The sequence below is a fragment of the Hydra vulgaris genome, chromosome 10 (genome assembly GCF_038396675.1).
Source record: "Hydra vulgaris chromosome 10, alternate assembly HydraT2T_AEP".
NCBI classification, from domain to species: Eukaryota; Metazoa; Cnidaria; class Hydrozoa; order Anthoathecata; family Hydridae; genus Hydra; species Hydra vulgaris.
Window position 1 is genome coordinate 39,787,173 of NC_088929.1, and position 24,232 is coordinate 39,811,404.

The window sequence follows — 24,232 nt, forward strand, 5'->3', positions numbered from 1 at the left end:
TTCTGTCGTCACCACTACATAAAATAAAAGACTAGATAGAAATAAATTTATGGTTTTTGTAATCCCTGGTGTGGCAGTATAACTCTTACTTGTTTTAGGTTGATTGAGCAAGAAATTGTCCCGAGGAAATCACCTAAATATGGTAAAAATGCAAATTTTCTAGTTACAAAAAATCAAGAAATTGATATCTAAATATTAAATCAGAAAAATACTCGATATATTACGAAACCCTATAATATTTGTTTGCATATCATCTAAAAATGATAACGTTTGTTATCATTTTTAGACAAAATGAAAATAAATTTTTATTAAAGGTGGCTTTTAATAAACAGCAGCCGTGGCGCAGTTATACGAATAGTGACTCAGAACCATGAGGTTTCATGTAGGCTCTAGTTCAAGTTTGTTGTCAAGTTAGCAGTTCTAAAACCTTTGAGCATACTCAAGGTGACTAATCCTTTATTTAGATCTTTTTGAGTACTGCAGAGATGATTTATTAATTTATCCCACGCGTACTTTAAAACTTAGATGTTACTTTTTTCTGCTTATTGAAATAATTGATTTGATTCAAAACTAGGATATATAAAAACTCTTTCAAAAGGAACTGGGAGCAAAAAAGCTAAAAGCTACATTTTGTTCTGCCATTTGCAATGTTTCAAAATGTTTTGGTCTATTTAACAACGCTCACAAAAGCTTTAAAAAGATTTGTAGAAGACGTTAATAATTGGTAAGGATCTTCAAAGATATCTAGCGTCAATGTTGCTCAGTGTGCAAGGATTCATTTTAACAAGAATTTGAGGCCCAAACAGAATATTTTTCAACTTCGTGTAACAAGACCTGATATGATGTTCTCTGCTTGAAGACTAAGTTTGCTTAAAATTCTTGTTGAGTACGGTAGGTTCTCCTAGCCAGAAACGATGGGCTTTTTCTTAACACAGCTTTCTTATAATTATTTGTGTGATAATTCACTTGCTTGATGGGTCACCGTGGTCATTATCAAAACTCCGATTAAAGTTCTCAAAATTTAATTAGTTAATAATTTTTGCGTAAATCTTTTCGACTAAGTATGAAATTAGCAAATCAATTTAAAAATAATTTTACAAAAATTAATTTTTATTACGAAAACTTAAAAAAGACGGAAGCGAAAGCCAAAGTTGGCTTTTGCTTTGTCCTTTTAAACTTTCGCAAATGCTAAATAAATCCGATAGCATATTTTCATAGTTTATAGAAATAAACCCTGGTCTGGCAATCTATTGTTTTCCGCTATTGTTATTTTTCTCCACTTAAAAAAATAAAAACATTAGTCACGTGATTAATGTAGATGCAAGAAAATTTTTTAAATGGCGAATTCTGAAGCGACTCAAGAGAATCTTAATTTAGTTAATCTTGATAATTTAGATGAAGATCTCTTAGATAAAATATTTGAAGTGGATATCAATAAAGCATTTGAAAAGGTGTACAATTCCTTCTTGTTATATAAATTTAATCGCAAAGTTTTTCAAAGAAAACAAACACCCAATATAACTGGTGTTAATATATATATATATATATATATATATATATATATATATATATATATATATATATATATATATATATATATATATATATATATATATATATATATTTACTGATAAAATTACTTTTACTTTCCAGGTGATTTCTTCTGAGGAAATTTCATGTATTACATGTGGACAAATTTGCAAGTCTAAAGGAGGTTTAAAAAGACACATAAATTCAGCACCCATTGCTTATTAATGCACCAAAGGAGGAAAAATTAGATCATTTAACAACTATTATGTTTTCTGGTATTGTTAAGGAGGTGCAAAATACTTTATCTTATGACACTTGCTATCCAGAAAATATGAGACAGGCAATTAAAGATTATAATTTTGAATTCAATGATAACCTGTACAATGAAGTAACCAAGTTAACAGCTGAATTCAGATCATCGGGAAATGCTGAGATTTTTTTATCAAAGTTTTATTCAAGCATTGTTCTATCTGCCCATAATTATATTTTAAATTTAGATAAACGTTTAGGTGCTTTACTAGTCCTTCATATTGGAAACCATATTTTGAGTTTTTGTAAAAAACAGCAAAACACTGCTCATGAAGAAAACATAACAAAACCAATAAGTGCACAAGAGCTAGATGGATTGTAGTATTTAGCTGGTTATGTTGTACACAAATTTATAAAAAAAACAAGAAACAATAAATACTTTAATTCAAAAATTAATCAGGACACAATTGAAATACTTAAAAAATTTACAACAGATGCATTTATTGATCAAAAATTAATTTGTACCCAGAATAGAGGGGGTTTAACTGTTGTAACAAAAGAATGTCAAAATATTTTTATTTTAACTGAAGGTTTGTTTCGGAGAAAAACTAGCCAAAGCAACCTTAAAAGAATTGATGTTGCTAAAATGGTTAGCTCATTGATGGAAGACAGAAAAATTATAAGTTTGTATAGTAACATTGTTGAAACATTTGAAAATGAAAACTCTGTTTCTTATAGTGATCTGGCTAATAACATTTTAGAAAATATGCTTAAGCTTTATCTTCGCAAACGCTCATTTTCATTAACTAAAGATATTGTTCAGTTGCACAAAGAGAAGAAAAAAGTAAAATCTTTGCGCAAAACAATCAAAAAAGCATCTCAGAAACTTTGTTTACAAGAATAAAGAGTATTTAACACGCAAAGTAAAGCAAGTTTTATAACAAAAAAAAAAGTTTTATGTATTTTTATTAAGAAAATCTCTTTATTTGTTATAAATAAATTTATTTAATGTCCAAACACTACCTAAGAAGTCTTATAATAAAAAGTTTGTGTCAATTTAATGTTCTTCAGAATTTTTCATACATGCAAAACAACTTATTTATCTTAACGTTTCTTAAGTGGAGTTTCATCAATAATTGTCCAAGATGGTACGCGTTTTGTTTTATGAGCACCTTTTGTGTTACCAGTAACAGGCACAACTGAGCGCTGCATTCTCAATGTATTTGACTGATAACCAAACTGATGTATGGTAGGATTATCATTTCTTCTTCCTAAACTACGATGTCTTCCAAAATGTTCCTCTAAAACATCTTGATTGAAACGCTCACTAAGAACATAAGGCATTCCAGTATTTAATAAGTATTTTGTTACCTCAATAAGAGAATATGAAGTAATTCTAAGGCCTTCATATGTTTGGGAAGACAAAAACATTCTCTCTCGTTCATCATTTGAGAAGTCACCAACACGTTTAGAAACATTTTCTTTCCAAAGTTTTAAATAATTTAGAAAATTTTCTTTTAACCATGTAAATCGCTCATCGTTAACATTTTTATATGGTAATAAAAATGGCTTACGCTTTGTTAAACATTCTGAATGGTTTCCTACATTCATACAATCAAAAAATTTATCAGCAAACTTGCACAACTCTGCAGTTTTATGCATATAAGCAGGGTAATAACTTTCAATGACATTAGACACTGTTTCACTTAATACTTGGGTAGCCAATCGAACATTCATTACAGAAAATGGTGTCAAGTTAAAATGATCAGACGTAAGTTTTGAAATAAGTTTTAAACTACGCTCAAGTTCATCGTTATATAGTTTTTTAAAATGATACCAAATAATATCATTTCCATTCCACATATGGCGTGTAAAAGTTCCACTTAAGCTTAATAAAGAAAAAAATAAAATCATTGTAAGTCTTCCAAATGATATTAATGATTCAGTATAAATATTTTAATAAATTTTTTTTAAAATTGTTACATTCTAATATGCGATTAATTCATGTATGCATTTATAAAAAAAAGTTTTAAAATATACTAACATAAACATACTTACAAAAAAAATATTAACACAAGGACATATTTACACAAACATTTAAAAAATAGGGAAAATTTTACCTGAATGGTAAAGGCAATTTCTCAAAGTTTTTATAAGGTGAGGTGCATCAGCAAAAAACCAAATAAATCTATCATTTGCAAATAGATTTATTGTACGATATGTTACTTCATTATCAACCAACCCATCCATCATTTTATGCATTCGATAAAACTTTCGGTTGGTAGATGCCCCATCTGAAACTGCTGCAATGACATAAAGATCACATGTTAACTCAAGAATTGAAACAGCTTTCCAAAAGGTCATCATAAGCTGATTTGATGTAACACCTTTTGTAGCAAAATATGCTAGACTAAATTTTAAATCAGATGCTATGCCTCTTAAATAATAAATAAGAGCATGAGTTGCAAGTGCACTTGAATTTGGAAAAGTACTGTAGTTGATATTTGGATTGCCAAGATCTACATATCCAATAAGTTCATTTGTAAATTTGTCAAAAACTAAGTCCTCTTGAATATGATTTCATCAAAAGAAAGACAAACAAATCTCTGGTAACCAATTAGATTAGAAGTTTTAAACAGAAGTTCATCTATGACTGAAGTATTAAAACCCACACAAGGTTTTATGGCATTTTTGTAATCTCTAAGTGTTCTGAGACTTGGAAATTTTAATATTTTGGCAGATCGCAATTCATCGTAAGCAGATGCAGACTTCATTGCTAATGATAAACAAAACCTAATTATCATTGGATGATATCTCATCTTTGAAGTTGGATTAGAAAAAAAAATTTGTTGTTGCTTCCATAACATTTTCATAAATGGGGATACTTCATTATTATCTAATCTCATAATTTCAAATACTTCATCACTAATGTTAGATGGCACAGCTATTGATTTTGATACAATTTCATTTTTTCTATTGTTTTTGTTAATTCCTTGCATTCGAGTCTTTTTTCTTTTAAGGCTAATATAATTTTGTTTGGATGAGTGCTTTTTAAAGGAGCATTCTTTTTTGCAGGAACAGTTGAGGTTTTGTTTTTTTGTGCTAACTGTTTGTAAAACTTTTTTTCAAAGCTACAAATATTATTTTCTGACAATAAAGAACAAAGGATGTCACAATTTTTAGGTCTTAAATAATGCTTGTGGACTGAGAGTCCTGCTTGCAAGCCAGTTGAACTAATTTCAGTTGAAACATAATGACATATAAGTTCACTTGAGGTAATATTTGTTAATCCAAGGCATACTTTAAAATTCTCTATTTCAGTTATTAAGTCAGAGATAAAGACATTTTTTACACTTCCTAAATATTGTTTTATAAAATAATGGTCACTCTGAAGGACCCAACCAAAGACAACGCAACTATAAACTAAAGATTCATCAACAATGATTTCATAAGTAGGAACCAAGAAAGGCTCTGTAAATTTTTTGAATGATGTTGTTTTCTCATGATGAGTTACCATCCAATTATCTGTTAATTTGAGTTTATTTGCTCTATTTTTAAATTCCAAGAAACTTTTGTAGCATTTGGAGTTTAAAATTTTATCACTTGCCCTGTCTTGTACAATGTGTTGATGTTTACGTCCTGGATGTTGTGATTTCTCGTGAGATTTTTTCGGTAAGTTTTTAGTTGGTATTGCAAGTAGCTTTAAAGTTTTTCTTTTGTTCTCTAAAATATAAAAAACCAAAGGTTTTGTTAATTGTGGATTTTTTTCTGTATGGTAGGTAATGAAGATATTTGTATTAATTTTTAGACTTGTATTAATTGTGACAATTTTTTATTTATTTAAATGCTTACTTGTTAATTCAATATCATCTGTAGAAAAATGTCTTTCGCAAATGTAAATTTTTCCTACAGCTACTCGATCTTTCAACTCTTTATCTGCAACACGATATTTAAACAAAACATTAACTATTTCTTTTCTCCAGTTTGAATGAAATTCATCATTTCTCATCGGAATTTGAAATATGCTAATTCCTTTATATTTACGAGAACAAGAAACTCCGCATCCAGGGAAAGCACAGTTCTTTCCTGGCATAATAATAGAGTTTTTAAAAAACTTTCTTTTGATACCATAAATAAATAGTAGTAAACACAACAAGGTCGAAGGTTTCAAGATTTTATTCTAAAATGTAAAAAGTTTTGTTTGTTTTGCATCTACATTGATCACGTGATGCAAATTTACGGAATTTTAAGTTCAAACAATAACATTGCCAGACCAGGGTTTAATTCTATAGACTATGATATTTTGAAACCCTATACAGACTCAGAATAGGCAGAGATATGCGCAATCTGATTCGCTGATTTTGAAAAAGAGGCTTTTGCGCGTATGTTTAAATCAAAACAAATGTCAAAAAGCGTATTGAATAATAAAAGTGAATTTAAGTAATTTCACAAAAAACCAAATAATAATAGCAAAAAAAGTTATGATTTTTCTATCCAATTTTGTGCAATATAGTACAAATACTTATACAAACCCTCACAACTCAAAACATCCGTGATTTTCAGAATTTTTTCTTAAAAATAAAGATTTCAAAAAATTAGTTTGTTTTTATAATTCTAAGATATAAAAAAGACAACCATTGTAACAAACTATAAACCAGATGGTAAAACTTGACTATGCTGTGATTCTCATACGACAGATTTTTTAAAACAGTTTTAAAAATTACCTATATACTAATATCAATAAACTATTATTAACTTGGTATAATTTTTTTCAAATTAAGTTCCCATTTATCCAATCATTTAGCAAGAAAAGTATTATGAAAAAATAGCCTAATTTCTATTTAGAACTTTACACTTATTACTCCCATATATAAATTATATACAACACTAAAAAAGTTATTGCTTATTGGTTGTTATAGCTAGCCCAGATGATTTGCAACACTCTTAAATTAAAAGCAATTGTAAGCAAGAGCGAATTTAGATATCCTTTGGTAATGTATAGTAATAAAAGATCAGAAACCATTGTAGCATAATAAGCTATTAGAAAAAATCTATAATCTGATGTTCACAAGTGTGTTTTGATATAATAAACTGATTACCAAAAGCGATAACTCTCAACTTACCACACCTTTATGAAAAACTAAGTGTAAAAAGGTAGAAACAAGAAAGATTGCAAACATGCAAGTTCATGTTGTTGTTTATTTCAATTTTAAAACTCAATACATGTTTGTTGGTATATAGTTTTTAACCAGAACAAAATACTCGTTATTGTATTCTATAATTAATATAAAATGTGTATCCTTTAATAGCAACTGATGGTAAATAATAATAAATAAAGCAGCAAACTTTAATAAATTTTATATATTTATAATGCTAATAATTTATTTCACATTAAATACTCCAGAAGAAAAAGAAAATATGTCAGCTCTAAAAAAATTAGAAAAAAAAACCTTAAATAAAATGTACTCCATATTTACAAATATTATGAACAGTTTCATTATGTAATTTTTGGTATAGCCAATAAAAACAAGTGTTCTTTTTTCAAATTTCAGTGAATATCTCTTGTTTATTAATATAAAAACAGAGATGCGTTATGTTTTATTTTGATGCAATATTAACAATTTTTTTGAAAACTTGCTTCTTCAAATGTAAAAGCTAATTTTGATGAAGTTATTTTTATTACAAAAATTGCCATAATTCACCTTTATTTGGTTAAATTTTTTGACTAATACTCAGTAAAGTTGTAATGTTCAGTGAAAAAACAAATATCACTTTTTTTGTTAAATTTTCCAATAGATTATTATCCAATTTAGAATTCAAATTATTTCCATTAGATTAATATCCAATTTTCATCCTATATAATATATATAAAGAAAAATATTGATGTACGCCTCATCAGCCTTCTTAAAATTTAGGTTGATTTATATGGAGCATGTAAGCTAGTTTGGAAAAACATCTGTAAAAATTTTCTTTTTCCAAAATTTTAAATGTTAAATTGTTTATAATTAACAAGTTGGTATAAAGATGCAGTAACGAGCTTAGAACAACCTCTACCTCAGCCTAAAATTTATACTTTGCATATTTTAAGTACTTTACCAGTAGTCTGGAGCAATTGCATATAAACTTTGTATCAAGCATGCTTTATAAAACACGGACATTACATTTGATGAGAAACACATTTAGAAATCTTGCAAAATTACACACATGCAAATTCAAGTGAAATATTTCAAGAGTTTATGCATACAAAACACATTTTATAATAGTAAAAGTATTCATAGCATGACAACTTATTTTTTTCTTTTTTTTGATAATTTTATTTTCTTTTTTTTATTACTCTTTTTTCATTAAAACGTTTGATTTTAACCACTTAGTTCAGTTTTTTAAATCTTTTTTTTTCAATTAATACAATACAAAAAATGCCACAATCATTTGCCATAACCCACTTTTATTTATGCCATAATCCACTTTTATTTGGTTAACTTATTTGACTTCAATACTTTTTCTTGCTTTTAATGTCAGCGTTTATATGTAACTGTACAAAAATTACTGTTCTGTAGACAAACATAGATATCACTTCTTTTGTTAAATTTTCAAATATTTTATAACTTAATGTAGCCTGCCAAAATTTTTATAAACTTTAAAAAGGTTTTTAATGGTTTAACACGATGTTTTATTAAAGTTAAGTAATAAAAAAATATATCCGCCTCCTCCAAACTATGGTTGAAACAAAGCATGAAAACAAAATCTCCTCAGAGCTCATATAATGACATGGAACATGTTAGCTAGTTTTGCAATTAGTACAAATTTTCTTTTTTAAAAAACTCTAATTTTCAACTCTTTATAATAAACATGTAAATCAGTTTATAAATAAAGTTCTTCTTCAGTAGTCACGTAAAACTGCATATAAACTTTGTATGCATAAGTGCTTCACTATTAGTCTCGTACAACACTTGTATAAACTATGCAGTTGAGAATGCTTTAAGGCCTAGAGCATATTTTAAGAGAAACATATTTGTAGATTTTTTCAAATTTACTTCAGCACATTTTTTTTTTCGTTTTTTAAAATTAACAATAGATAAAATCTTCATCACCAGGATAAACTTTATTGAAATTTTTACGAGTGAAAATTTTCTTGTACAAATAGATTTTGATACATTTTAAATACTCTGAAGAGTACTAAAATAAAATGAATTTCCTGTGTTGATAGTAACACATGACTTGTATTGATAAACTTAGTATATCATTACTTTGAAATTTATTTCAAAAATCTGTTTGTTTTGATTTTCATTATATTTTTCAACAAAATCGCACTTGCCTCTCTTTCAAAATCAGCGAATCAGATTGCTCATTTTTCTGCCTATTCTGAGCCTGTATAGGGTTTCAAAATATGCAATCCGGTGTCACGTTGAATAAGTACATCGTTAAATAAGTGGACAAAATGATATTCTGCGCATGCGTTAGTTCACGGATACATAATAACGTGTCAAGTCACGTTAAATAAGTAGACCGTTAAATAAATAGACAAATTGAACAGTCGAGGCATTTTTTGTTAACCCAGACAAGTAAATAGTAGGGAAAGTGTTCTGATATTTTCACAGCAAGAACAAAAGAGGAGGATTTATTAATTAGTGTCTAGTTTTTTTGTTTGTATTAATTTATCTTCAAGGCCGAGAAAGCCACCACAGCCGAGGAGGTTATTTTAGTTGAGGTTCCAACCCACTCTTAACTCTATAACACCGAAACACAAACCACGACGGACAAGGCGGTTTAGCGGAGAAACAAGTTGAGTGGTACTTCTAAGGGCGTGGTGGTGATCAAACTCGGAACTTCTCGATTATGAGGCGAGCGTTCTACCACTACACCACTATTGCACTGTTAACAACCTAGACGGTTGTTATTCAACGATTGTAGCGGTGTTAAGTATAAAGCACAATAAATTACTATTTCTTACTATGTGATATTTTGAATTAAAAAGACATTAAAGAAACGACTCACTTCATGCTAAACTAAAACTTTGGTTTCTATGTCCTTTTGAAAAAATTAAACGTGGTTGAAACTTGGGCATTTTCGGAAGAAATTCGATTTTTCCACATGGAATTACAAGCCTATATAATATAGAAATATAGTATACCATAAATAGTATAATAAAAATGCAGTGAAAAAAAAATTTAAATAATAAATACCTGCTTTTGTGACAGAAAAATACTTAACAACTGCATTGATCAATATATGTTAAGAAATTATTTACAAAATGAACTCTAAATTTGTGCCAGAAAAAATTTGAACCTTTGAAATGTATGAATATTAAAAATGCTAAAACATTACAAAAACAAATGCTTGTAAGTAAAGAACTGATTTTAATAACAGTAGCTATTAACTATATATCGATAATCCTAATTGATATAATAAATAACTGATAAGAATAAAAAATAAACTACAAAGTAAGAAAAACAAGAAATATTCAAAAAAACTTTAATATGCGTTGTATTTGAAAAACTCTAGCCAAAGCATCTGATAGTATACGTCTAATAAGTTTGTTATGTTCTTGTTTTTTATTTAAAATGTTGACTGTTTTATATTTTGAGTTAATTACATTTTAAGTATTTAAAGTCAACACATATATGTAAACCTGAATACTGACTTTTTTTAACAGCCTATGAGAGTAATTGATTGAATCTACAATTTGCTTTTTATTTCCCTCACTACAACCTTCTACTCTATAGATACACCCACAAAAAATATTCTGGAACTGTACATACCAAGCACCATATTTACTCAATATTTTCAATATGTAAATAACTACTAATCAAATCAAAAGAACTGATGCTTTCATGATCAATGTATATACTACAATGTCCCCTATTCATCAGCCTGTTTTGTTTAAAAGAAGGATTAACTCGGAATAATTGCGATTGTTGATTCACTTCACCATGTTTTAAATATCATTACATATGTGGTTGCTTAACTTCAATATCAATTATCAATTTATCAAACTTGTTAATTAGCAATGTTGCATTAGTATTAGTACCAGCAAGTTAGAGATCTGTATTTTCTTGTCGATTTACTTAATACAGATTTTGCAGACTCTAATTCCTCGAATCCCATAACAATGAAGTTGTTCATCGTTCCTTCAACCTTAGTTTGATTCAGATTAATTCATACTTTTCGAAAATTATTAGATGTCTGAAGCTTTATTGCAGCTTTCAAAACGTCTACTCCGCTTGCGTTGTTGGTTAATTCTACTGAAACAGGGCTGCTTGGTGCATTGCTCCTGGGTTTGAAATGTTAAAATCTTTTAATTATATTTTTACTTACAATTATTTCTCTAAATAGATCATTAAACTATATGGAGTCGCACTCTTTACAGATTTTGGTATCAATCTCCTTTCTCCTTTGTGACATTCCAAAGACAATAACACTACTTCCTCACTTGCTAATATCCTTATTTAAGGCACAAATTGAAACACTTATGGCTTGAAATAATATGTATATATATATATATATATATATATATATATATATATATATATATATATATATATACATATATATATATATATATATATATATATATATATATATATATATATATATATATATATATATATATATATATATATTTACATATATATATAACGTTAAAATTGCTTTGAACAAAAAGCTAAAACTATTCTTTGAAACAAAAAACAGACAAACAAGGAATGTTAAAATAATCAAATAAAACCTAAAAATATTTACATTATATTACTATAAAATAGGCATTAAATAATAATATTATGTTATAATCTAATATTATTAATATATCATATTATAAATATAGATTTTTAGAGCATATGTGTTGTTATAACTTTCATCACTGCAATCAGAACTCAATCAATATATTTCAGACACAAAAAGTATTGTTTACAACATAGTAAAAAAATTTTAAAATGCTATTTTTGTGAAGAAACAATGCAAATAATAAAAAATAAGTTCAAAGCAGACACTTTGTAAGAAGAATTTTAAAAAAATTTATAAACATTAAAAGAGAAAAAAAAAAATGCAAACACACACACAAATATATATATATATATATATATATATATATATATATATATATATATATATATATATATATATATATATATATATATATATATATATATATATATATATATATATATATATATATATATATATATATATATATATATATATATATAGTATTGGACAAAACATTTGCAACCAACATCGAACAATGCTAAAAAGTGTTCCTAATTTTACATGTCTTAAAAGCAAAACGAACTATACTACCGAAGCAAACAGTTCAGGAGTCTGGATTCATTGCATGCCATGACATGAGCAATCAGCTGACAGGTGACAGCACACAGGCAGAATTTCGTTGACAAGTGCCATTTTGCAGCGGACAAAACAAGTGCAGCTTTTTTGCTTTGTTTCATTTTCTTAAGTCTGGTCCGTGTCAACGTCACGGAAATTTTTTAATAATTAAAGGAAGTATCCAGAAGTTTCCAAAAGCATGCAGAAGCATGCAGAAGCTTCTAGAAGTTTCCAGAAGAAACATCTGGAAGCATCCAGTAGCATCCAGAAGTATCCAGAAACATTCAGAAGCATCCAGACGCATCCAGAAGCTTCGAGAAGCATCGAAAAGAAGCATCTAAAATCTTCCAGAACAGGTTCACACAGGTTCATTTTACTGTATAAGAGACATGTAAATCGACATGTAGTTCAGTCAGTATATGGAAGTCAATCAGTCAGTATTATCAAGACAGTTTATCGAAGTGAGTTTTATCAAAGTGTTTTATCGAAGAACATCAATACAAGAAGTGAAATACAACAAGTGTTTTATTACATCAATACAGTCCACATCCAACCGTGACGTTGTGTTCCTCAGAGCATTATTGTATCATCACAAGGTAAATGTAACACGGTAAGCCTTGAGAAGCGTGATTATTTATTTTTATTATTTTTATGACTTCAAGTGCAAAAATGGCTCCCGACAGTCTTGGATTGGAACTAAGAAAGAAAATTATTGGCGATTACGTAAGTGGAATGTCACAAAAAAGTATTTGTGATAAATATCGCGTGAAAAAATAGACCGTATCAAGACTATGTTCTAAATGTCATTCTACGGGGAAGTTGGCAGCAGATAACAAAGGTGGAAGACCGCGTTCCACCACTACTAGAGAGGATTCTATGATCGTCAGATCCGTCAAGAAGGATCCCTGGATATCATCAGTCGAGATACAAAAGGAATTAGAGCTGCCTGTATCGGACCGAACAATCAGACGACGTGCCGTTGAAGCCGGATTGTTTTCTCGACGCCCTGCAAAGAAACCGGTGATTTGACTAAAAAATCCAGAAGAAAAGACTCCTGTTTGCTACATCTCATATTGACTGGAATGTGAAGAAATGGCGAACTGTCCTGTTCAGTGATGGATCGAAGTTCAACATTATTGGGAGCGATGGTATTTGCCGTGTACGTCGACCGGCCGTGAAGCATGGTGGAGGCAATGTAATGGTCTGGGGTGTTTTTCTGCTAACGGTCTAGGTCCAATACATCGAAACGATGGAATAATGGACCGTTTAATGTATAAAAATATCCTGAAAGATGTTATGGTACCTCATGCTGAATGGAATATGCCAATAAAATGGGTTTTTCAGCAAGACAACGATCCGAAACACGTTGCAGAAGTAGTCAAGCAGTGGTTTCAAGACAACCACCTATCGGTGATGGATTGGCCGCCTCAATCTCCGGATCTCAATCCTATCGAGAACCTGTGGGAGATCGTCAACCGCAGAATTAATCGTGAAGGTGTTCGTAATAAGGATCAACTGTTTGAACAAATCCAAAAGGCTTGGGCAGCAATTCCACAAAGTTTCATTGATCACCTGATCGAATCTATGCCTCGAAGATGCAAGGCTGTGATCGACAACAAAGGATTCGCCACGAAATATTGATAGCGAAATACAGCTTGGTCAACATTTTTTCGAGTTGCACTTGTTTTGTCCAGAAGGAAATCAACTTTTTTTAAATACTTTTGATTAATTTATTAATTTTCGTGTACAAATAATGAACTTTGTGATGAATAAAACTTGAAGAACATTGTCTCAACTGTTTGAACAAATCCAAAAGGCTTGTCTCTAAACAGTTGCATAATTATTTCTCTAAATTGAAAAAATGCAGCACTTTTATATAAAGAAACTAAATTAGCATTATTTGGTTGCACTCGTTTTGTTATATATATATCAATAAAGACTCATTATATATATATATATATATATATATAATGAGTCTTTATTGATATATATATATATATATATATATATATATATATATATATATATATATATATATATATATATATATATATATATATATATATATATATATATATATATATATATATATATATATATATGGCATATAGCAAACTTAAACCACCGTCAATTTGAGGGGGTTGCAAATTTTATATTGTCATAATTTTTGAACTCTAAGATATAATACTACGAAACTTAAAATTTATTGATGAATATAAGTCTAGTTGAAAATAATGCAAAAAAAATTTCATCAACTTGTTGCTCTCACGTTTGGGGCAGGTGAGGCTAAATTTTGGGGGCTTTTTTGTTCCCAAGCTCCAATCATCGCAGTTTTTTGCAAAGCTTTTTTATTTGACATAAGTATAAACATATAAATGTTTGGAGTTTGCTCCATGTCTGGAAGTTAGCTATCTCAAAGACCAAAAAATGTTTTGGGCGCCTTTGCATATGCATCATATTATTGTTGCATACAATATTTATTAATATGTATACAATAGTATGAAAACATTATTTAATGTATATAATAATATGATGATATATATAATATATGATATATATATAATATATATAATCATATATTAATATATGATATATAGATATAATATATATAAAAATAAGTATGTGACATAAATTGTTTAAATTAATCAAACATTAGGTTGTTATATATATTGGAAAGACCTTGAAAACAGAAAATGAAACAATTCTACGAAAAGTTGTAGCGTTTTAAGTACCAAATTTTTGATATATGAGTTTGTTGAAGAAACCGTGGCCAAATTTTGAGTTTTTCTGAACTTAAAATTTTATAAATTTATATCACTTGGTATCAAAAGAAAGGTCTAAGTATGTATCAAAGGATATAAATAAAATGTATACAAAAAACGCGTCGGGGCGCTAAAGGGGCGTTTACAACATCCTCTGATATATCCAAAGTCTAGATTTATTTTTAACGAAAACGTTAACTTTTCATTGAAATTTTGAATTTTTTCCTTAGATTTAAAAAAAAAATTGTCCCAGGTCATCATTAAATATGATTTCAATACCTTGGGTTGGGTTGAAAGAAGTTTATTTGGCATCAGGTGGCAATAGTTGCTCTCTTCCACCCAATATCATTGTCAAGTCAAAGTATTTTCAAAAGCAAGAAATGTTTTAAGGATAAAAAAGGCATTTTAAGAGCATAAAGAGGGCGCAAGAGGGAAAATTTTCAAAGCCACACCACCTCGGGTAGACAGGGGGTGGTAAAAAGTATCACTTTTTCTATTAAAAATCTATATTTATAATAAAAGAAACTTTATATACAAATAACAAACTATAAATATTTAAAAACTTAATACACAAAAAGACTATGTACAAATATATAATTATAAAAAACTATATGCATACACACACTATACATACACCTACCAATAGCTGATGGAGGTACACCTATTTTGTATCTACATATGTAGTTGTATAATATATGTAGTGTATGTATAGGTTAATAGATTGGTGGTTAACGAATGTTTTTTTTTTTGCCATTCAAAGCCGAAAATTAAATTTAGGCAAGTTTTTGTCTCCGTTCTAGGCATTTTTCCATACAAAAGATCCATTTTGATTTAGGTACAGAATGGTTTTGGCGCCAAATCACTTCTTGACAAGCCTATACATTATAAAAAGCATATCTAAATAAAATAATCAAAAAACAAAGATGAATAAAAAATTGACACAAAAACTTACTATGGGGATCTTCACACAAATGTTGGTACCAGATGGCAGTAGTAAAGATGGCGTCAATCAAAAAGTTAAATCTGAAATATTATAGTAACTTTAGTAAAATTAAAAAAATTTTATACTAACCTGTCTTTATACTAACCTATATATAAACAATTTTTTTAAAGTAAATAAATTAACTAATAAAATAGCATAAATTATTTGATCTGAAATTTCGATTCTGCAGCAGCAGAATTGTTGCCAAGTAAAAAGCAGCTATATTAAAGAAGAGTTTTAGCGTTAAGGATTTAAGAATATCAGTAAAAATGGCACCAATATATTGCCTTGTTTTCTATATTAGCAATGGAATGTTATCTGTTAAGACTTTCATTACAATATGTTATAAGTTTTCATTTTCATATATATTTTAATTTTTAGAAATTTAGTCTCATCAGAAATTTAATTTTTAAAATATTTTCTAAATTTCTAAAATTTCGTTCATTTTTCTATTTTTTATTAATGAATAATGAATAAAATTCTAATCCTTAATTTAGATTTCTATTTCTAAAAATTTTTGAAAACTAATTTAATCTCATCAGAAACATAACTTTTCAAGCAATAAATCATTGCTATTTGCCTTAATACCAGTTATATATTTGAGTTTTATTTTCCTAAGCATTTGCTTTTCATTTATCTTATATGCCCTTTTTTGTAGTCTTCAAATTTCGAATACGCTCACTGTATTATTTTGTTTTAACATAACGCCTTTCATAGATTACAAAAATGCAAATAATTTTGGGAAACATAACGCTTAAGACATATTTTTTACTAACATAACAGTAAACATAATGTTAAATTTTTCACTAACCGTTATATAACCATTATGTTAGCGTTATATTTTTTATAGTGTGTAATAAGCAATTAAAGAAACTCATAAATCAAGCTCGTCGTGAGTTTGACTTGGTTATAAAATCAAAGTACAACCCAAAGATCCTGTTTAAGTATGTAAAAATCAAGCAAAGTGTTAAAACCATTACAACTGCTTTGAATGAAATCAATGGCGACACTATCACAAATCCAAAAGACATTACAAATTGGCTTAAAAATCACTTTGAAAGTGTTTTCAACAAAAATGAAGACGATGAACTGCCAGGTTTTATAAAACGAACTGAAGCTAAAAAATAAAATGGATATATAAAATGCTATAAAAAATGAAAAATAAAAGGTATATAAAATGGAATGTGGGATATTTTAAACTATAAATACACAGTCATTTTAGCAATACGTTTTATATTACCAAATATTTTTATTTCAATAAAATTGCCTTGCAATACAATACACATAAACACATAAAAGTTTAAGGTTAGCGAACGGTTAAACTTCTACCATGATTTCAATTTGATGCTTGCATGAACTATAAATCACAACTCATTGACTCCATGATAACATTAGATGATCGTGTTTTCGAAAAAATACTCTTAAGAAATACTACATATAAGAATTATAAAAATATATTGAGTTTCTTAGACTACCATATAAAAGATAAAAGACAAATCAAAAATATATTTCAATTATCTTAAAACATTGTAATCTACACTAATGTAACTATAAATATTCTGTATTTCAATAAAATATTTCAATACATTAAACACATTTAACTTCCAAAGGAATAAAGTAAAAGCGTAAAGGAAGATCATGATTACTATTTGATGTCTTCATGTGCTAACACTTGATACTACTCGACCTCCAATTTTACTGTAATCTTTTTTTCCTGACGATGTGCCACGTGATTTAAAAGTCATTTAAACAGTTTTGAGCAAATCTCACAACAAGTGAAAAAATAAAATTTTTATGCCGCTTAACTGCATATTTACCCATTTATATAAGTAGATGATATAAATATATAATTTACTTATATAAATGTATACATATAGTTATATAGTTATATATATACATAAATACATAAATGATATTTATGTATATATGTGACGGCTGTTTCAAGGAAATTTAGTGCTAAACATGCCAAGTTTGAAAACATGTTTAGTAACATAGCTAGAGGTGCAGAAAATAGTTTTTTAATTTTCTTGTTCATAAAAGGTTGAACTAATTCCATAGACTTTTCAAAAATATTATGTTTTTTATTCAAAACGAATAAAAACAAAAATATAAATGCATTAAAAACTAACCTTTTATATAAAAAATTGTTAAGTCTGTGGAAATCAAGATAGAACAGACATTCAAGTGTTCCAAATTACAACCATCAACCATGTAGCTACGTTATCAAATCTTAGCCAAGCGACAGGTTTTCCGTAAAAATCACAAAAATCAAAAAAGTAATTTTATGACCAAATTATGACCAACATTTTTACAGCTTCTATTTCTATTCCGTTCAATGCAAATATTTATTTAACAAGAAAAGATAGATCCCAGTAAACACACGACGTCCTAAAGACGTCTAAAAAACGTCTTTTAGACGTCTAGACGTCTTTAAGACGTCGTGTGTTTACAGGGATCTTTCATATTTTTTTAATTAGAAGATGAAAGCGTTTATAGAAAAAAAATGCTATTATTTTAATGTTGCCTAATTTTTATACTTTTTCTGCGGAAATTATTTTTTTTTTTACAAAACTCGTGATTTAATGCCAAATTTTATATTGCGTGAAACAGCTGTGTTGTATATATATTATTATATAAATACATAAATATAATTATATGAATATTATTTACTTGTACTATAACTGATATAAATATAAAATAAATAATTTAAAGTATTAATGATTTGAGATCCTTAAATCATACTATTAGTATAGCATTAACAAATCATAGGTTATACCTCGTTGAAATATAACATTTTCCGAATGTTATAACCTATGAGATTATATTCATTATTAAATAGTATAATATATGATAGTATGATCTATATAATATAGTATAACTTATGACAATATATTATATAATACCATAATATTTGATTTTATATTATAAAGTATAAATGATTTGAGATCCTCAAAAAACATTTACTTACTTTTGAAATAAAATCATATATTATGGTATTATATAATATATTGCTATAAGTTATATATAAATTATATTATTTATTTTATATAAAATAAATAAAATAAAGTACAAATGATTTGGTACCTTAAAAAACATTTACTTTTAAAATAAAATAAAATATATGTGCCGCTACAATTCGTTTTGCTATAAAAGATTTCTTATCATTCGTTAATGAATTCCAATAAAATTATAACAAATAGAAATCAATAAAAAGTAATAAGGAAACTAACATTTGTTAAAAAGTTCAAGATTTTAATCTTTATAGATTTTTTAATTCTTTAAGATTTGTTTCTTAAATTCTTTATAAAAATTACGCTTGCGCAAACTCAATAACAAACGTGGTTTAAGTCTGGAACAAGATCGGCACAGTCGGCCGATCGTAAAAAAAACATGGAATATATGTCGGCTATCATACAAAGATCGTTTGAGTCTACTAAATTTACAATTACAGAATAGCTTTATTACAAATATAATCAGCAGGACTTTCAGAAGATCGTACGATCTTATCATGAAGCCCTTTACAATATCAAATATAATAATAACAATAAAATCAAATTAACCAATTAAAAAAAAATAAACATAAACTATTTATAACTGTGAATTTAAAATATAAATATACTGGATAAAATATATGAAACAAAAGAACTAAAAACAAGAAAAAATATTTTCTGCTGAAAAATATTTTTTGCTGATACCTTCTCTTAATTTTCGTTTGAAAGAAGTTTAAGTCCATTTCAAAGTTAAATTAAAATTTGACAAAACTATTTTATTTCATAAATAAAGATCGCGATAAGAAATAATTAGTTGTTCAAATTTAGTTTGACAGAAAGATTCTTGTAGATTTTTTTCATTTGCGAAGATAGTATTTGTTTATGGGTTTAACATTGTAAAGGTTTATAAATACATCATGAGATAAATGATTTTTACATTTAAACATGAAACATAAAATATTATAAACATTTACGTACACATTTAAGGCTTTCATTTCTCTCAGAAGCGGTTTTGAATTTATAAAACGATTTAAAAAATTCATTAGGCGAGCTGCGCGTTTCTGATCCTGATAAGGAGATTTAAGTTTAGTTTTGTGCGCGCTTCCCATACAATATTTGCATATTTTTAATAGCAATGGATAAACGATTAATACAGTTGTTTTAATTGTTGTTAATTTAACATATGTCCAGTGGCGGATCTATATATGGGCTAATAGGGCTAAAGCCCGGGGCCCCGACCAGTAAGGGGCCCGTATGAAAAGAGAAATTTTACATATTATCGTGAATATTCATTTATCAAATGTAAAAGTGGTTAAATAATTAATTATTTCAAACATAAGTAAGTGTATGTGAAAATTCAAGCGAACGAAAACTAAATTTTTAAACTACGTTTTAAATCATTAAACTACGATGAGGTTATAAAGGAATATGCCCTAATAAAGGTTCGAAAACTGCGTCATTAAAAATCTTAAAATTAAATAACTTGTTTTTGTTATGAATTTATTATGCTTAAATATTTACGATATTTGTGATTGTTAGTGAATAAGAATAATAATAATAAAAACAATTAATCTTTAATATTGTCTTTCATTTTATTTAAATAATGAACCGAAAATCAATTAATCGCATAATCAATTAAAAATCTTTATTCGTGTAGGGCTAGGGCCCCTTGCTATTTTTAAGCCCTGGGCCCCCAAAAAGCTAGATCCGCCACTGCATATGTCGAACTTTATATACAATTCAAATACTTTTAGCAATTTTCATGAAGATATTATTGATTTGTTGTTTCCTGGATAAATTTTCGTCTATAAGAACTCCAAGTAGTTTTGTAACTTTTTTCCCTTTTAGTACTGTATTATCAATAAAGAGGTTGGACATCGTATTTGGTAAACATTTTTTTCTGAATATTGGGTAAAAAAGTGTGCATTTTGTTTTATCAATATTGAGGGACAATCTGTTTTTCTTAAATCAATATGAGATTTTATTTAATTCTTGTGTCATATTTTTAAAAAGTGTATTTATGTTTTTATGAGATTGGAATAGGTTTGTGGCATCAGCGAAAATTAAAGTGGTTAGGTTAGAGGCTTTGTTAAGGTCATTTATATATATTAAAAATAATAGGGGCCCAGCTATGGATCCCTGTGGGACACCATATGTTACATTCATTAATAAAGGGAAAGAAGAGTCTTGGATATTAACGAACTGCTTACGATTACTAAGATAGCTTTTGAACTGCGTAGAGATTTATCTTTAATGTCATAGAGTTCTAATTTTTTGAACAGAATGTGGTGATCGACAGTATCAAAAGCTTTAGACAAATCGATGAATACTCCTAGGGTATAATAAGAATTTTTAAAAGAATCAGAAGTGCTATGTGTTAGTTGGAGTATGACGTGTTTAGTAAAATTGTTTCTCTGGAAGCCAAATTGATTATTACATAAAAGTTTAGTATCAACAAAATAATTGTATACTCTGTTTTGCATTATTATTTCTTATATTTTAAAGAAAACTGGAAGAACTGAAATAGGACGATAATTTGTAATGTTGCAATGGTCACCTGATTTATAAATAGGAGTTATTTTTTCTACTTTTAGAGAGTCAGAAAAGGTCCTTGAGCAATAGATGCTTTACAAATTTTAAATTTTGAAAGATATAAAAACAAATTTTATATCTTTCAAAATGTCAAAGGAGTCTGTTACAACATTTCCATGGATGCAATCAGCCTCAATTGCCTTATTTCGTTATAATGATTTAAACGCTGCTTCAAATTTGTTGCATGTTAGGTTTGAAAAATTTAAAGTGATGTTATAAACTCATCAATTGATTTGTCATTAAGATAAAGAATTTTATTTGATGAGCTTGTTCCGATTGAAGAAAAAAATTTATTAAATTCAAAAGCAATTTTAATAGAGTCATTAAATAATTTATCTTTTATTTTTATTGCATTTGGTACTGATATTGTACTTTTTTATTTTTCCCCGTGATCTCTTTCATTAGTAACTAAATTCGCTTTGAATTATGTTTGTGTTTCGCAAACAAGTCGAAATTTTTCGCATTTTTGCGGAGTTTTTCAAAATTATTTTTATTATTGACTGATTTATATTTTAGTAAAAAAATTTATTTATTTTAATATACAGTTTTTGTTTCACTTTCGATGATTTTTTAAGTCCTTTAGTTATCCAAGCACATGATACGTCCTTATCAAAGTAAAGTAAAACTTTCTTTACCTTTAACTTTAAAAACCTCTAGAATGTTTGCTCCAATAAGGTATTTATAACAATGTATATAATTTTGCAGTAAAAAAAAACAATAGCATAAAAAATATTTATAAATAATACTATAAATATACCCTAACCTTAATACAAAACCTTATCAAAAACATATATTCAAATTGAAAAGTTTGTCTCGTTTAAAATCTTATATATTTGTCATCAATTAATAAGTCACTAGTTTGATTTTGAACCCAAGGATTTCCGAATCTGTCGCAATAATGAAACCTGTCGCAATTATATCCTTATCTTACTAAGTGACTGAATGAATAAGACATCTAACTACAACTTGTTTACTGAGGAGCTGCTTCATATTGTTCTAATAACAAAAGTGTCCAAAAAAATTTTCTTAATTGCAATGAATTCCAACAAAATATTTTGTTATTAAAAACAGTATTGAAGTTAACTATTTCGACTTTTCTTAAACATTCAACAAAGTAACGCATTATTAATCAGTTCAAAAGTTATCAATATCGACAGAACCATAAATTTTTTTAAAAAACTACCAATTTAAACACTATAGCTTATGGTATCATATTTCCGTGATTTTAAAAACGAAAATCTCCATTCATCCAGTTATTTTATTATATTTTTATCTATTTTATAAAAAAAATTTAATCAATCATTTATATATATATATATATATATATATATATATATATATATATATATATATATATATATATATATATATATATATATATATATATATATATATATAAATAAATATATATATATATTTAAGAATATAAATGTAATCATCTTCTTGCATTTTTAAACTTTCTTGATGTCTTTCTAATTTGTTCTCTCAGCATTCGTGAGCGAAAGCAGTACATTAAAGGATTAGCTAACGATTTTATACAAGTGATAAAGTAGGACCACATGTAAGTTGTGTTTGTCCATTCTTCATAACGAAGCTGTGGCATTATTCTAAGCATTATAGTTATCGATATATAGGGCATATAACACATTACAACTGATACAAGCAAAATAAAAGTGAGGTGGTATATATTTACTTGCTTTTCCATTCGTCTAATTTTTCTCTGATTATTTTTGGAATCTTCATTTAGCTTGGTACAGCTGCTTTGTTCCGATGTTTCTAACGCCATAGCATCCATATATTTATCTTTTTTTGAATAGCCATTTTGCTCAATAGAAAAAGCGGAAATCATTTTTCGCACTTCGTTTACTTTTTGAAGAACCTTTAAATGAATGTACACGCTCTGAAGTATAAACGGGGGCAACGATAAAAGTATTACAATTTCAATAAGCTTTTTGTTGGGAGTAAGTAGACTAAGTCCATTTATTACTATTACTATTAGCGTTAATGCAATAACTGACCGGGCGTAATAATGAGGATTGGGTGCTATTTTTTCTTCGTAAAAAAATGGTTTAAATATTGCCAAATAACGATCAATTGAAATAAAGCTCACAAGTAAAAAAGATAAGTACGATAAGACATGGGATGCAAATACTGCTACTACGTAGATGCTACAATTATGCTTCTCATGAAGCGCAAATAACCAAACCAAAGCCCAAAAAGGCATGCTTATTATTGCACTTAGAAAGTCACACAAAGCTGTACTTGCTAACAAAACATTTGGTGGAGTGTGCAGTTTTTTAGTCTTTAATATAACGGCAAATGCAATTACATTTAAAATAGCTGTAGGCGGTATAAGAGCTATAAGAAAGCTCGAAGATATATAAATAGAGATTGCGCACGAAGGACGTAAAGGCATAAAATGCAACATTCCATTACACGCAATTTTGTAAATTTTATAAGTGGTTACGTTCATTTTTCAAAAAAAAAATTTTCTAGTGTGCATTTGTATTCCATAAAATGCTTTCTTACAAAAGATTTTATAAAGTCTCTTCAAAGTTCAATGAAACCAATAAATCATAAAAATCTAAAAGAAAACCTAAAAATTAATATTGTAAATATATATTTCCATAAACAATTGTAGCATATAATGATACTGTTATATATTTTACATTTTTTACTCTTTATGTTACGTAATACTTAAATACATATATATATATATATATATATATATATATATATATATATATATATATATATATATATATATATATATATATATATATATATATATATATATATATATATATATA

The 24,232-nt window shown here is 27.5% G+C and overlaps 2 protein-coding genes across 2 annotated transcripts; both read right to left on the reverse strand.

The window, feature by feature from the left end:
* Nucleotides 1–2,966: 2,966 nt before the first annotated feature.
* On the reverse strand, nt 2,967–5,969 carry LOC136085957 (uncharacterized). The gene is made up of 3 exons (XM_065808001.1): nt 5,632–5,969; nt 3,900–5,502; nt 2,967–3,667 (listed from the first exon to the last, which is right to left on the reverse strand). The coding sequence occupies exons 1-2, from the start codon at nt 5,870–5,872 to the stop codon at nt 4,724–4,726; spliced, it is 1,020 nt and encodes a 339-aa protein (XP_065664073.1). The 5' UTR covers nt 5,873–5,969; the 3' UTR covers nt 2,967–3,667; nt 3,900–4,723.
* Nucleotides 5,970–22,846: 16,877 nt separating this feature from the next.
* LOC101237956 (trace amine-associated receptor 7d) lies at nt 22,847–24,007 on the reverse strand. Its single transcript, XM_065808003.1, has one exon. The coding sequence runs from the start codon at nt 23,893–23,895 to the stop codon at nt 22,858–22,860; it is 1,038 nt and encodes a 345-aa protein (XP_065664075.1). The 5' UTR covers nt 23,896–24,007; the 3' UTR covers nt 22,847–22,857.
* Between the last annotated feature and the right edge of the window lie 225 nt (nt 24,008–24,232).

Excerpts from the sequence above, each read along its gene's own strand:
- LOC136085957 (XM_065808001.1), bottom strand. The coding sequence starts at position 5,872 with ATGCCAGGAAAGAACTGTGCTTTCCCTGGATGCGGAGTTTCTTGTTCT. Across the intron at positions 5,503-5,631 it reads AGATGATATTGAATTAACAA|AGAACAAAAGAAAAACTTTA; the intron begins GTAAGCATTTAA and ends TTTATATTTTAG.
- LOC101237956 (XM_065808003.1), bottom strand. The coding sequence starts at position 23,895 with ATGAACGTAACCACTTATAAAATTTACAAAATTGCGTGTAATGGAATG.